At 43.0% G+C, this 15,059-nt stretch overlaps 1 protein-coding gene across 1 annotated transcript in view; it reads left to right on the top strand.

Moving 5' to 3' along the window:
- The window catches only part of COL28A1 (collagen type XXVIII alpha 1 chain), a 71,585-nt gene that overhangs the window by 55,481 nt on the left and 1,045 nt on the right, over positions 1-15,059 (top strand). The window contains exons 26-35 of the mRNA XM_053359616.1: positions 3,234-3,302; positions 4,850-4,918; positions 7,314-7,382; positions 7,735-7,815; positions 7,907-7,942; positions 8,841-8,877; positions 9,996-10,550; positions 12,441-12,622; positions 13,181-13,415; positions 14,617-14,793. Coding sequence (XP_053215591.1) covers positions 3,234-3,302; positions 4,850-4,918; positions 7,314-7,382; positions 7,735-7,815; positions 7,907-7,942; positions 8,841-8,877; positions 9,996-10,550; positions 12,441-12,622; positions 13,181-13,415; positions 14,617-14,789 — 1,506 coding nt within the window. The 3' untranslated portion in view covers positions 14,790-14,793. The remainder of the gene's footprint in view (positions 1-3,233; positions 3,303-4,849; positions 4,919-7,313; positions 7,383-7,734; positions 7,816-7,906; positions 7,943-8,840; positions 8,878-9,995; positions 10,551-12,440; positions 12,623-13,180; positions 13,416-14,616; positions 14,794-15,059) is intronic.

Raw genomic sequence — 15,059 nt, 5'->3', positions numbered from 1 at the left:
CCTCGCCCCAGGCGTCTTAATTGATCTCACACACGGTAACTGCCCCGAGAGCTCAATTTCAGCTGACTGCATTTTCTTTCTCCCTCGCCCTTTTTAATTAAGAAAAAATAAGTATGCAGAAAAATTCCTGCGGTTCAAAAAAACAAAAACAAAGCGAAAAGCCCAGCATGGTAACTCTTTGTATATCTTTGGATCCATTTCAATAGATATACATAATACTTCCCTTATATAGAGTTGTTTCTAACCCATAACATTCCATAAATTTATGATGCATGTGCAGTTGCTCAGAGAACCTTACCCTTGTGTTTCACAGTAGTGGAACAATTTAAAAATAAATGCACCAGAGGTCACAGAGTTAATCGAGAGGAGCAAAAAAATAAGACATACACCCCTGTCTATATAATATATATGCAAACTGTTTAATGTTTGATTTCACACCAATTTAGACTACGTATCACATAATAACTATGATTAGCTCCAAAACAAGTCAACTTCAAATCACAGGCTATGAAGCTGTCTTGCTGAAACTAACCATAATGCTAAACCACAGCCACTGGTTCAGACAACTCCAGAAGGCATTGTTAATTTAAAAAATTGAAAGAAAAGCTTCTGATTCCTCGTCCCCCCTGCCCTTGGACACACAGGGGAGAAAAGAGGGTTGTGTGAGCTTGGGAGGAGAATAGGCCCATTCATGTAGCTCTAAGTCTGTGGTTCTTCAGATGATATAGGTCTCCAGCTCCCATTATCCTCATCCATCATGGTCAATGGTCAGGAATGATGGGAGCTGCAGTTAAGCAATAGTCCTCCTGTGGCACAATGGGTCAGTGCTCCTGGCTCTTAACCAAAAGGTTGGTGGTTTGAGCCCACCCAGGGCCGGCTGTGGACAGGATTCTTGCATTACAGGGGATTGGACTAGATTACTATTAGGGTTCCTTCCAACTCTGTGATTCTGTGATCTGGAAGGTCATGGAATCCCCACCTTTGACCATGCAGATGTTGTCGAACTACAAATCCCGCCTTCCCTGACCCTTGGTGATGTTGGCTGGGGCTTCTGGGTGTTAGAGCCAAACAACATTTGGAGGACCATAGAGTCCCCATCTCCGCTCTAAACTGTGGTTTAGCTCCAAACTTCCAGAAGCCCCAGCCAGCACATACTATTGCACTCAGGTCCTGCTTACAGGTTTCCCATCTGCTTGACCTGCATGAGAACATAATGCTGGACTAGATAGATCTTTGGCCTGATCCAGAAGGGAGTGCTGGTTTAGCAACATGTCTAAACTGTATCTAAGTATTTACAGTAAATGTTTTGAACAGCCTGTCTTTGAAATGGTTAAGAGGAGAAACATTTGCTTGCAGTAATCCTGTTAGAGTAGCCTGGTCCTATTCAGGTTTACCTGAAACTGAGTGAGTGAGTTCAGAGGGGCATAATAATAATAATAATAATAATAATAATAATAATAATAATATAACCACAAACAACAACAACAACAACAATTTTATTATTTATACCCCACCCATCTGGCTGGGTTTCCCAAGTAGCCTGCAATCCAGTTAAATCACAATGTTTTAGGTAAATAAATCAGAAAAGCCGGTGGGTGGGTGGAGATACAAATTCAACTCATCCACAAATACCAAAAGGCCCATACAGAAATTGACCCATCCTCTGGCACCACCTGCTGGTAGCACATGGAATCAATGTGCCTCTCAATGTGCAAATAAGAACTGCTCGGGGGATGGGGTTGGAACAGTGCCATCATGAAAAAAAAGGATTTGACACTTCATGTGTCAGCTCCCCCTCCCCAGTCCAAATGGGAACATGTCACAGCTGCTTTCAGATGTTTTCCAGTTACAGATCTATAACATGTAGTTTGGCCCCATCTTTAGCATTCAAGATCAACCATGTAAGCCTACACGTGTGTGATCCATGGTAAATTCCTCTGAGTTTAATAGGACTTATTCCCAAGTAAGATTGTTGAGTTTTTTTAAGGACTGCTGCAGCTCTAATCTTCATGATCTTTTCACAGTCTGATCCACAAACCAGTCAAACAGGCTTCTCGGATTTAAGCATTGAAGTCGCAGCATTCCAGCCCTGAAAGCTTCTCCATTAACTAGTTTTTTAAGGTTGGGCTGCCCCCTCTCTAATATCACAGACGTCTCCTCCCCCTAAACAAACCACAGTTGTACGCAAATTGTCAAACAGACCTTTGTCCTTTAGGGATTTCACCAAGATCAAGTTGCTCTCAGCCATCTGTCAACAGCTGTCCTATTATTTAAATCTCTGGCAGCTTTGCTGAACATTTCTCCATGATGTGTTTGAATTGTTAAACCTTTAAGTGCTGGGCTGGTTAGAAACTCTGTGGGAGAAGAAGGTTGCTCCAAATAACAGTTCCTGCAGCTTTCCCCATCATTTAGAGAGTGAGAGAGAACTTCGTGAAGAACGAGTTAGGTGACCTCTCTCCACACTCCTCAATATTTACCTGCTCTGAATTGCCTCCCTCTCTGCCATAGCAATTGAAAACAGGTTGAGAGATCAAGTGCAATATTCAAAAGCCAGCCCAATGTCTATACAGACATTGTGTTTTGCAACACCGGTGGCACCAGTAAAAAAAGTCTGTCTTTGAGTTGCCCCAGGCAACTCCTTGGACTTGGGCAAGGATAACCTACTCCAACCCTGATATCTTTATCCCAATGCTTTCTCTGGGTGCCCAAGCCAAATGAGGTGTCTGTTTGTGAAAGGGGCATCTCAGTGGCTGTGTGTCCAAACTGCAGAATGCTCTTCCCAAACAGGGCCACGTGTACCTACTTTAATGCCTTTTTGCCACCACATTTTAAATGTCTTTTATTTTCCAAGACCTTTTTGAATTTTGTTGTAGCTCCTAATATTCCCCTGGCTCTGTGGCTTTGATTCTCTGCTCTTTGGTTTGGGTGTGCATTTAAATATTCTTTTAAAATAATAATAAAAAAACACCTTAATTGGAAATTGCTTTAATGGTGCTTTACATTTTACTGTATTGTGCATTCTTTTATTCTATGGGCTGCCCTGAGAATGCACATAAATAAATTAATAGCACATGTAATGTGGCCTTTAGCTATTGATATCTATGGGAGGCTTGCCGGCTTTTAAGTTGGAACATCCTCTGCTATGATTTGTTTTGAAAACAAGCAGGCTCGTTCATAAAATTCTGTGGATGTAACACCTGTCTTGAACCTCTTTTTGTCTTTCTTTACTTTAGGGAGAACCAGGAGCAAGAGGATCCCCGGGGCCTCCTGGTCAAAGAGGAGTAGGAATACCTGGGCCCAAGGTTAGCAAGAATCTCTGCAGAGTCTAGCAGAAGGATTGGGAATATGCAGTGTGGCCCTCCAGATATTGTTTGACTACAATTCCCATCTTCCCTGACCACTCCCTGTGCTACCTGAGGCTGATGGGAGTTGGAGTCCAACAACATCTGTAGGTACCACAGGTTCTCTTTCCCTGATCTAGAAGTTCCTGCCCCTTATATATTTAAATTAAACCTGATAGCTACCTTTCTTGGAATGCTCTGGAGCTAACTTACATTCAATATCTTAGCAGCTGCTGCTTCTTTTTTGCCTGATTTAATCTTAACGAGTTTGTGAATGCCTTGCAAAAGAAGCACGTCTTTCTATAATATTGCATTTTGTGGCTGAATTGTTAGACGCAGTGCACCCAGCAAAGGAATGCAGAGTTGCCTTTGTTTGGGGGGTTAGTTGCAGAAGAACGCTACTGGTCCTAGGCTCTTAATAATGGGGACTGAGTGATTCACTCCAGCCATCAGGCTCTTTTTAGCCCGAGACTTCAGGTGACTGCTGTGGATGTACATTTGCTTACCTTATGGAGCAAAGGATAAGCGCTTGCACACAGAGAATCAGCATGTCAGGGGGAAGGGTTCAGCCTGTCTTCTTTCTGTGTGCGGGGAGTTGCTTTGTTTTTAAAATGTGTATCCCAAGCCTGAAATGGTATAGTCTAGACAGCTTTGCCATTTAATTCGGCTGGCTGTTGAACATGACCAAGGGCAGAGAGCAGGGGAATTAGGTGGGGTTGTGCTATCAGTTTCCTTACTCCCTAAACACTTCCATGGCTGCCCTTACTCTGCTGGCCTCTTATCCAACTTTTGAATTACCTGGAGTGACTTCAATAGGACTTATTTCCGAGTTGCGGCAGGGGTGCAAAATTGAATTTGTTTGCATTTTAATGAGAAACCATTTAATCCACACTTTTTGAACCAATACGTGAACCGAAACATGGCTATCCTTTGAAATTTGTACTTCTCCGGATTTTTCAATGCAGTTTTCCAACCAACCAATGCATGCAAGAATACAGACATGACTGGATGGCATGCATAAAGAGACATCTATTCACGAAAATGACTTACAAATGAATTATGTTAGTGGGAATTGCTTTGCAAAAGTGTATACATTAGTCCAAACTGCATGTGAAATTTCATTGATTAGGAGAAATTGCACTAAGATGCCGATGGGTTTCCACAAGGATTTCTTTTTTAAAAAAAGAAAAAAGCCAATTGCCAAAGAACTGAAATTAAGATGGGAAAGAAGGAGAAGCTGTAAGAAACTGAAATAGATCAATCTGTCTATCCCTGTTTCTGAGTAGACATATATAGGAATGCACTTAAGTGCCCCCAAGCAGTTACAAAGGCTTATATATGTAATTCTTTTCACAGTTTCCAGCATTTGGAAAAGGCAGAGATGGGCACAAAATTTTACATGACACTATGCAATTCTGACTTCTTCCTGGAGTTGTCTTAAACTACTCCCACCTCCCCTTAATCTGAGACAATTTTATTTCCTTTCCCCCCTTTTTTTAAAAATTTAGGGTGTTATTGGACAAAAAGGTCTGCCTGGGCCACAGGGTCCTCCTGGAGATAGTATACAAGGAATTAAGGTAAGAATGTAGGTGCTGACATAAGTTTGTTTTGCAAATGACTCCCCCTCCCCTGTCTTCATTACACAGTTGTTTCATGGAACTATTTATGTTGCTGCTTAAGAGGGGAAAGAAACCCCAAAAACCTAAATTTTAAATGTCCACTTGGTTGACAGACAGTGGTTTCTTAACTGAGTGCCAGCTCTGTTGGAGTGAAAAGATCAGGCCTTTAAAACTCTATCTTGATCAAGGACAGAAATTTGTTCTGGAAGAACTGATGAACTGTGGATGTACCATACCCTGGACTTTCCCCTTCCATGGAAGTGAAATAACTGAGTAACTGTTTGCTCTAACAAATTAAAAGGCCGTCATGTTGTGTCAGGGTGTCCTAGCAGTGACATATCCTTTAAACTAGAATTTAACTTTGGCCTTTAGAACCTGATGACTTCACACAAAGAGAGAGACACACACCTGCTGTCATCCAGACTAGGCAATTACTTATACCAAAGCTATAAATATCTGGAAAAATGTTGAGCTGGGAGATAACAGAAATCACTGAGTTAAAGTTGACTGAAAATGCAGAGGTGCCATTATTATCAATTTACGATGGGGGGGAAAGTTCACAGGCTATGAAGGACTTGCTCACATATTTATTGACAGCTGCATGAATTATGATAGCTAGAGAAGTGGATGGGGCAAGCAGAATATAAAATGGAGGAATGGTATAAAGAGGTGTAGCTATTAATGATAAATTGAGATGTGCCATTAAGGTAAGATGGGGAATATGTAGGAGAAATGATTTTGATACGGAAGGTGTTTGTAGAATTTGTAAAGCGGAAAGGGGTCAAACCATCAGAAGAGGTGTTGAAATTTTGGGAGGTTGGATAGTTACAATGGAATGGTCTCAGTGGTGGGGTGCACATTTTTATTCTTATTTATTTATGATTATTACTTTGTCAAAATTAAACAAAAGCAAAACAAATGTTGAGCTGGATCCTTCCCACAAGAATCTGACTTAGAGCAATGCATTTTAAAAACACTTTCCCATTTACGTGAACCTCAGTGAGGGCGCAGAACACGGCTTGTGAGGGGCGTGGTCTGGGGAGGGGGTGTGGCCTGGAGGAGAGTCCCAAATGTTGAATGAATGGAGATTCCAGGAGGGACTCCTCTGGGGCAATTCAAAATTTAGAAAGCAAGTGTGTTGTCACCTACAAAAATGTCATCGCTCCTTATATGGCCCCAGAGATGTCAGGAATGTGACATTTCTTGCGTATGTAAAGCTCCAGGTCTTATGGTTTGGACGGCTAAGAGCAGTGGTTCCAAATATTTTTTTGGGCCACTGTTCCCTTGGCTCCATAAACTCATCCCCGGCGCCCCTTGCCCTATAAAGAGCATTATTCAGAATAGTGGTTGAATCACGATGCACTAAGAAAGGTGATTAGTAAAGGTAAAGGGACCCCTGACCATTAGGTCCAGTTGTGACCAACTCTGGGGTTGTGGCGCTCATCTCGCTTTATTGGCTGAGGGAGCCGGCGTACAGCTTCCGGGTCATGTGGCCAGCATGACTAAGCCGCTTATGGTGAACCAGAGCAGCGCACGGAAACACCGTTTACCTTCCTGCCGGAGCGGTACCTATTTATCTACTTGCATTTTGACATGCTTTCGAACTGCTAGGTTGGCAGGAGCAGGGACCGAGCAACGGGAGCTCACCCCGTTGCGGGGATTCAAACCGCTGAACTTCTGATCAGCAAGTCCTAGGCTCTGTGGTTTAACCCACAGCGCCACCTGCGTCAAGAAAGGTGATTACACAGCAGCATTAAAAGCTGTAACCATTAGTTGCACATTTATTCAAAATCCAATGTAGCTTGAGTCAACAAAATTGATAAACTTGATACAGCAATGCCAGCTTTTCAAAGCCTGATAGTCATTAACACCTCCAGTGCCCGCTCAGGTTTGGGAACCACTGGCTTAGAGCCATAGAATCGAAAACTGTTTCCCATCATGTGAAGCTGTCTCACAAGAGGAGCATCTGTGTATTAGGTCTCTGGGTCATGTAAGTAAACCCTGTGGCTGAGAAATATTGGTGGCTGCTTAAGCTGAGCAGCTGAGCCCTGGAGATGCTTTTGGGCCACATTTAACATAACTGTTCCATATGGAAGTGACAGGAAAGCTGCTCTGCTCAAAGGGATAAGACGGCTGGCTAAACATCTGTCAGTGGATTTCCTGCATGCTTGTTTCCTGTATGTTTAATAAATGTCCATATGGGTATAGCCAAATGCAATCCTTGCAGACAGTTCTGCATTCAAACAGAAAACGACCTAAATAACCGAGGGAACAGTAGCTTGCCTGCAGCTGCTAAATGTTACGGCCTTTTTTACAAAGGCTATTTCTAAGCAAATCTCTATGTTGTTTTTAGGGAGATCGGGGTGTTCAAGGCTTACCAGGACAAAAAGGCTCTGTGGGGGTTGGACTACCCGGGTCTAAGGTAAGAGGGTTGCCCATCTATCTCTTTTTTAAAAAATCAGTTTTTATTAAAAGTTTTCAACATAAAATACAATAAAAAGCAAACTAATTTAGAAAGAAAAAAGAGGGGAAACAACCAAGATTAAAGAAATAAAGGAATAAAGAGAAGGAGAAAGAAGGGGGGGGAGAGGAATTGGAAATTAAAAAGCCTTCTATCCATAGGAGCTAAGGCTCCTTCGGACCCCCCAATAAAATATTTGAGGGGGCTGCCCCCCAAGTTGATGGGCATTACCATTCAAATGGTGTCTGTGTGCTGTATCATGTGACCAATTATGTAGGGCCAGGCTTATAGCCACGTTGTGTCTTCTTATTAGGGGGATTCTGGAGAGAAAGGAGACCAGGGAAAGAGAGGTAACAAAGGAGAGATTGGAGAACCTGGACCTGCAGGACCAAGGGTAACACTTAAAAAAACACAACTACTTTATTTATTCTTTCACAACAGAAGATAGTGCACTTAATAATTTATATCATTATACAACCTTTCAGGGATTTTCAGGACTCAAAGGTGAACCTGGTCTTACTGTAAGTATATCCTGATGTGTTTTATCATAAAAATGTGACTGTTGGTAAAAGCTGCATCTTGGCACTCTTTATGATCAGAGATGGGGAATCAGTGGCTCACCAGATGTTGTTGGATTACAGCTAGGAATGAATCAGTCTTTTCCAGGTCCTGCTTGTGGACTTACTATAAGCTTCTGGTTGGCCGATATGAGAACAATATGCTGGACCAGATGGGCCACCAGCCAGATTCAGCAGGGCTTTTTGTATATTTTGTGTTGCGTCAAATAAAAACAATATTTCTGTCACAGATTAAGTATCATTTAACTACATATTTTGTTGGAAAATGTGTTCCAACCTGTTCTGAGCCATGTACACAGCGCTGTTTCTAATCTGCTACAGTTCAGCTTTTGGGGGAAACCATGTTGTTTGTCTTGCCGTGGCAGACAGAATTTTATGCAATCAATTACATATTGTAGCATTGTGCCATACCATTAATTTCAATGCAAAGGCCATTCATTTCAACGCAAAGAACACAAAATACAAATGGCAGGGGGAGGAGGACAACAACAATACACATTCTCAATTATGTTTTGTTTGCAAAATGTTGTGAAAACAGCAGAAAACACGGATTGCATTTGCTGACTAATTTCCATTCTGGACATGAGAGAATTGAGTGAACTTTGACAATTTCCACTCCCATGCAAGTAGACATGATTCTTTCCCCTTTTAGACATGTTCAGAGAACCATCTGAATATCACTGTAACAATATTTTTTAGTGTTTCAAAACATCCAGTCACTTGCTTTATGCAAAGCAAGCATCCAATTTTCCATTAGAAAACAAAACAAAAACAATTAGGCAATGATGCATAACTGATTTCCAAATCTGAAATCACAACTGAACTGGCTCCTCTCTTTCAGAAAGAAGATGTAATCAGACTCATAATGGAGATATGTGGTAAGATCTACCTGAAGGAATGAAACCATTTCATCGTATTAGTTGTTTTCCCTAAAAGAATTCAGAATTGACCTTAGAAGTGTGTATATTTATTGGGTAAGGTTGAAAGAACCATGAATGGAAGGAAAATAGCTGAGAGTGGTGTGTCACAAGTGCTGGCCCATGTCTCTGCAGTGTTAAACAGTTGCACCCTGGAAGTCAAATGGAATCTGTTCCGGCAGTCCGTTCTACTTCCAAAGGATTCGAAAACCAAAGTGCAGCTTCTGATTGGCTGCAGGAAGGTCCTTAACCGTCCAGGGGTCCTTTACCTGTTTTTTACCTTTACTGTCTTGCTGCATCTCTACTTCTGTGTGAGGTGAGGAGCACTATACCAATGAAAAGAAGAAGAAAAATCACATGTATGAAGCCACCGTTAGTGGAACAGTTATTCGAAATAGCATGAATGTGCAGTGTTCACCAGTGCTGGGAACAAAAGACTCACATCCACAGAAAACAGGTGGCGTTGTCCACTGTCTTTCCCAATTTTCAACAGCATGTACACACTTATTCCAAGATGTATCTGAAGTTGCTGTCAGAAGGGAATGTAGGAAAGCCTTTCTCATGCACACGGACAGAGGAAGCACCTTGTGTGCACATCAGAACATTTATTTATTTTTTGGACCCCAGTCTGCAACTCTTGGGGAATTATTTAAAATCTACATAGCAGATAAGGTAAAGGTAAAGGGACCCCTGACCATTAGGTCCAGTCGTGGCCGACTCTGGGGTTGCGGCGCTCATCTCACTTTACTGGCCAAGGGAGCCGGCGTACAGCTTCTGGGTCATGTGGCCAGCATGACTAAGCCGCTTCTGGCAAACCAGAGCAGCACACGGAAACACCATTTACCTTCCCGCTGGAGTGGTACCTATTTATCTACTTGCACTTTGACGTGCTTTCGAACTGCTAGGTGGGCAGGAGCAGGGACCGAGCAACAGGAGCTCACCCCGTCACGGGGATTCGAACTGCCAACCTTCTGACCGGCAAGTCCTAGGCTCTGTGGTTTAACCCACAGCGCCACCTGTGTCCCTACATAGCAGATAGCTGACTTAATTCTAACCCCATCTCATCCCCTTTTTAACAGGCTGCGGTGTTAAGTGCAAAGAAAACCCTCTGGAGCTCGTGTTTGTGATTGACAGTTCGGAAAGCGTCGGGCCCGAGAACTTTGACCGGATCAAACGGTTTGTGAAAACGGTGATTGACGCCGTCACCGTCAACCAAGCTACGGCTCGCGTCGGCATCATCAACTTCAGCCACAAAGTCGAGCTGGTGTCCACTTTGCAGCAGTTCCCCAACAAGGACAGCTTGAAAAGTGCCGTCGATGCCATGCAGTATCTGGGGGAAGGCACATTCACTGCCACAGCTCTCAGCAACGCCATTGATGTGTTCCAGGCTGCCCGGCCAGGGGTGAGAAAGGTGGCTATTGTGATAACGGACGGGCAAGCAGATCGCCGCGATCAGAATTCGCTGGAGGTTGTTGTGAAGAACGCCCACGCTCTCAACATTGAAATCTTTGTCATTGGGGTGGTTCAGAAGAGCGATCCCAATTTTGAAAGTTTCCGGAAAGATCTGGACCTCATCGCTTCAGACCCGGACCCAGAGCACGTCTACCAGATAGATGATTTCATGACCCTGCAAGGTAAGAGGGAGCAACCTCTCTGGAATGTTATTTGCTGGAATATTAGCAATGCATATTGGTATTATAAATGTTAGTTGCTATAGATAGCAGCGGGAGCTTTTGCATGATGATAAAGTATAATAAGGAACATCAGCAATGCTTGTTTTTAGTGTGTGTATATATTCAGAATACCTATATAGCTATGGAAGCATTTCATGCTGGTATGTTGCTAACTGTTGCATTTGCTGACTTCCTTGTTTTAATGTTTGCATGCAAAATCGTTTTAATCAAGATGATAAGGATAAGGCATCAGTCCTTAAAACTTCCCTAAACAGGGCTGCCTTCAGATGTCTTCTAAAAGCCAGATAGTTGTTTATTTCCCTGACATCTGAAGGGAGGGGGTTCCACAGGGAGGGTGCCACTACCGAGAAGGCCCTCTGCCTGTAGTATGTGAAGGGTGAAGGGAATTGTAGTTCTGGGAGAGAGAAACTTCCGTTCCCTTGATTCTTTGGGGGATGGCATGTGTTTTAAAAGTTTTTAAAGTATGGGGTGTACAAAGCTCTGGCCCAGGCATAGGCAAACTCAGCCCTCCAGATGTTTTGGGACTACAACTCCCATCATCCCTGACCACTGGTCCTGTTAGCTAGGGATGGTGGGAGTTGTAGTCCCAAAAATCTGGAGGGCCGAGTTTGCCTATGCCTGCTCTAGTCTGTCTGCTCTTCCCCCACATCCCAGGTTTTCTCCTCAGCTGAGCTCTACTTCTCAGTTAGCTAAGCTATTTAAAAAGTAGTAGTGTGATATTGCAGAGAGGTATGTGGCAAGCACTCTTCACTTCTTTATAAAGATTAGATTCTTATCCTGCCTGCTAGGGTGCTCTTCCTTCCATGGTGGCTTACAAGTAGTATTAAATCACATTACAGTGGAACCCTGGTTGTTGAACTTAATCCATTCTGGGAGTCGGTTCAACTCCCGGAACCGTTCGAAAACCAATGTGCAGCTTCCAATTGGCTGCAGGAGCTTCCTGCACACAAGTGGAAGCGGTGTTGGAAGTTTGGCTTCCAAAAAACGTTCGGAAACCGGAACACTTACTTTCAGGTTTTTGGCTTTCAGAAGCCGATTTGTTTGTCAACCAAGCCATTCAAGATCCAAGGTTCCACTGTAGAAAGAACCTAACAATGGACAATGTCGACATTGAAAATGTCCTCAGTAGTCTTCCCAAAGGACGGTAGTAGAATGGCCCAGGAGGGATGGAGGTGAAGAGTCCATCTGGCGATGGTCTTCTCCGGAGGGGGCCTTCTCCTGCCTCCTCCTTACTCCTGCAGTCCTTCCCACAAGACAGTTTAATGCCCATAAGTTCACTCTCTTTGCATAAAAAATATACAATTTTAACCCTCCCACAACACGTACACATCATACAGTGGAGCGGACCTCAATTTAAACAGGGGTGAGGAGCCTGTGACCGTCCAAGATGGTGTTGGGACTATAATTCCCATGGGCCAAATTTTGTGGGATTGCTATAAAACGTAGGGAACAAGCTGTCATATCATCATGATTAAGGTTTTAAATGACAACTTCAGGTTATATTTTAGTGAGTAAGATCTAATTTGTATATTTTAACTGCTGCTATATCTGTACTGTCCCTGTTATACCGAACTGCCAATTTAAATGTATCCCTATTGTGTTCTGATTTTGTATGTGAGCTGGAACTGGTCTGTGACCAAAATAATAAATTCATTCATATAATTCCCATGGTCCCTGACCACTAGCCATGCCAGCTGGGGCTGCTGGGAGTCCAACAACATCTGGAGGGCCCCTGGTTGAAGCAAACGGGCCTGTCACCATCAGCTCGGTCTCATTCCTGGTCGATGTGTATTTCCATCTAACAGCATTGACTTTTTCAAACCCTTCCAGCTCTTGAGAATAAGATCTTCAAACAAATTTGTGAGAATGATTTCAGTTCCTACATCACCAAAGTGCTCAGCTCAGCCCTTTCTCCAGGACTTGAGACAAGAACGCAGCACACTGGTCAATTTTCTGTAGTTGAGACACATGAGCCTTACGTCCCTCCACGTAAGCCAGAAGATACTGATTTTGTAAGTATTTCTAAAGATTTGTGCTTATATAGGAAGGGCTATAGCTCAGTAGTAAAGCATGTCTTCTTCTTTTTTGCACTTAGGAGTTCCCAGGTTTCAATTCTTGGCCTTGGTATTTAAGTTCACCTACTTTTACCATGAAGGCTGGAAAGTTTTGTCATTTTTCCAATCTTCAGTTCGCCAAATTTCTGCAGGAATTTGTATTCAAAAAATCCTCCTGAAAATTCTTCAGCATTCAGGAGCAAATTTTCCCTAACAAATACATTTTTGCATACAATAGATGAATGTACACATTTTTGCAAGCAATTTCTCCTAATACAATGCATCTTTATATGTTATTTTCACTAATACATTAATTTTTGCCATACACATTCATTTTCATACACTTTGGTTGGTTGGAGAACTGCACTGAAAAAACGGATGAATGATGGCTGTGTTTTAAATTTTCATATTGTTTCAGAAAGTGCGAGTTTGATAGATCTGAGATGTGAACTGAATGGAATTTCCCCCTATTCCCATTTGCCACTGACATTTAATTCTTTATTTCCTTTTCTATAGCTATCGCCAGGGGTTCCTAGTGAGAAAGGAGTGTCGTATTCTGAATGGGACCGCTATGTTACTACAGCTCCTCCTAAGCAACTTCCTGATAGTCACAGGCGACCAGCTGCCCCTTCTGTTCATGAGACACAAGAGTTTTTTGAATTCAGAACTCCCAAGCCAGATATAACTCGCATATCTAATGTAACTAGAGATGTGCAACCTCTGCCAGCTGTTCTGCAGCCTCATACGAAAGGTGTGAAAAGATTCTTCTAATGGAAAGTGTTAAGGGATAGAATCCTAGAAGTTGGAAGGCACCATGCGCCTCATCTGGTACAGCCTCTTGCAATGCAGAAATCTTTCACCCAATATAGGACTTGAACCCACAGCCCTCAGATTAAGAGTCTCAGGATCTACCAACTGAGCTATGTACAGACTTTATGGGCCTTTATGGGTCTTGAGTTTGCTTATACAGTCGTACCTTGGTTTTCAAACAGCTTAGTTCTCAGGCGTTTTGGCTCCCGAACGCTGCAAAAGTGAATGTTCCGGTTTGCGAACTATTTTTGGAACCCGAACGTCCGAGGGGGCTTCCGTGGCTTCCAATTGGCTGCAGGAGCTTCCTGCAGCCAATCAGAAGTCGTGCTTTGGTTTCTGAATGTTTTGGAAGTCGAACAGACTTCCAGAACGGATTCCGTTCGATTTCCAAGGTACGACTGTATGGGCCATCTCCCCACAAAGTTGAAGTTATAGAGGTAGCAAAACTGAAGGCTATCACATGGCAACAGAACAAGGCCACCAGTTAAGGAGAAAGCTTTCTTCCTCTTTTCATAGATCACTTCATGGCCTGAAGCAGGTAAAGATAGAATAAAGCACAGGTCTTTAGCATGTCATCAGTGGGTTTGTGGGACATAACAGCCACAAGAGGGGCACATTAACTAGACAGAGTTTTGTATGTCCAATCCCAGCCTGGGAGTAAATGCCATTGACATGTTGTCCCAGGTTATGTGTGTGCAAGAGTGCCTAGTCAGTAAATGATAGAACAAAATAAGCCTCTGTAGTTGAATGGAACGCGGACAAACTTGAAGGGCTTCAACACAGAACGTAAAAAGAAAACTATGGTACAACGGCATTACGTCTTCTAGGGTTGGGGAAGAGGGACGATAGCTGTCAGTTAGTGCTGTGTACAGCCCAGCTCTGTAGCAAAACTGGCAGAACCGGCAAACACAGGAGTAAGCTAGGTTTGCCTTGGTTGTAGAAAAGAGGGGAGTGGCTGTTGTTTACAGATACACCCTCCCATTACCAAATACCTCAGGTGCACCTATTCACAGCACCATAGCAGGGGAAGACAAGGCCCAAGATTTTGTGCTTCTGTAGAATTTGAGCAGGTCTCCGTAGATGTAAAAAAAAAAAAACCACACACACAACCGAAAACAAAATCCAACCCATTTTGTTTCCAGATGACAGATGTTTCGAACCAATGAAAACCGGAGACTGCCGAAACTATACAATGATGTGGTATTATGCCAAGGACGTAAATTCTTGTGCTCGCTTTTGGTATGGAGGCTGCGACGGTAACCAAAATAGGTTTGAGACAGAACAGGAATGCCGGGAAACCTGCGTTCGTGACTGAGCAGGTACGTCATGTTAATAGCCTCTGTAGTTGAATGGAACATGGACAAACTTGAAGGGCTTCAACACAGAACGTAAAAAGAAAACTATGGTACAACGGCATTACGTCTTCTAGGGTTGGGGAAGAGGGACGATAGCTGTCAGTTAGTGCTGTGTATAGCCCAGACCTCTGCCAAAGAGTGTTTTCCTTATAAGAGTCAGGCGCAAATCTTATATGCACAAGAGATCATGCTGACTCTTCTCTGACTTTGCAATTATAGTACCTTAAACA

The sequence above is a fragment of the Podarcis raffonei genome, chromosome 12 (assembly GCF_027172205.1).
Source record: "Podarcis raffonei isolate rPodRaf1 chromosome 12, rPodRaf1.pri, whole genome shotgun sequence".
In the NCBI taxonomy this organism is placed as follows: Eukaryota; Metazoa; Chordata; class Lepidosauria; order Squamata; family Lacertidae; genus Podarcis; species Podarcis raffonei.
This window is presented reverse-complemented; position numbering and strand designations above follow the sequence as displayed.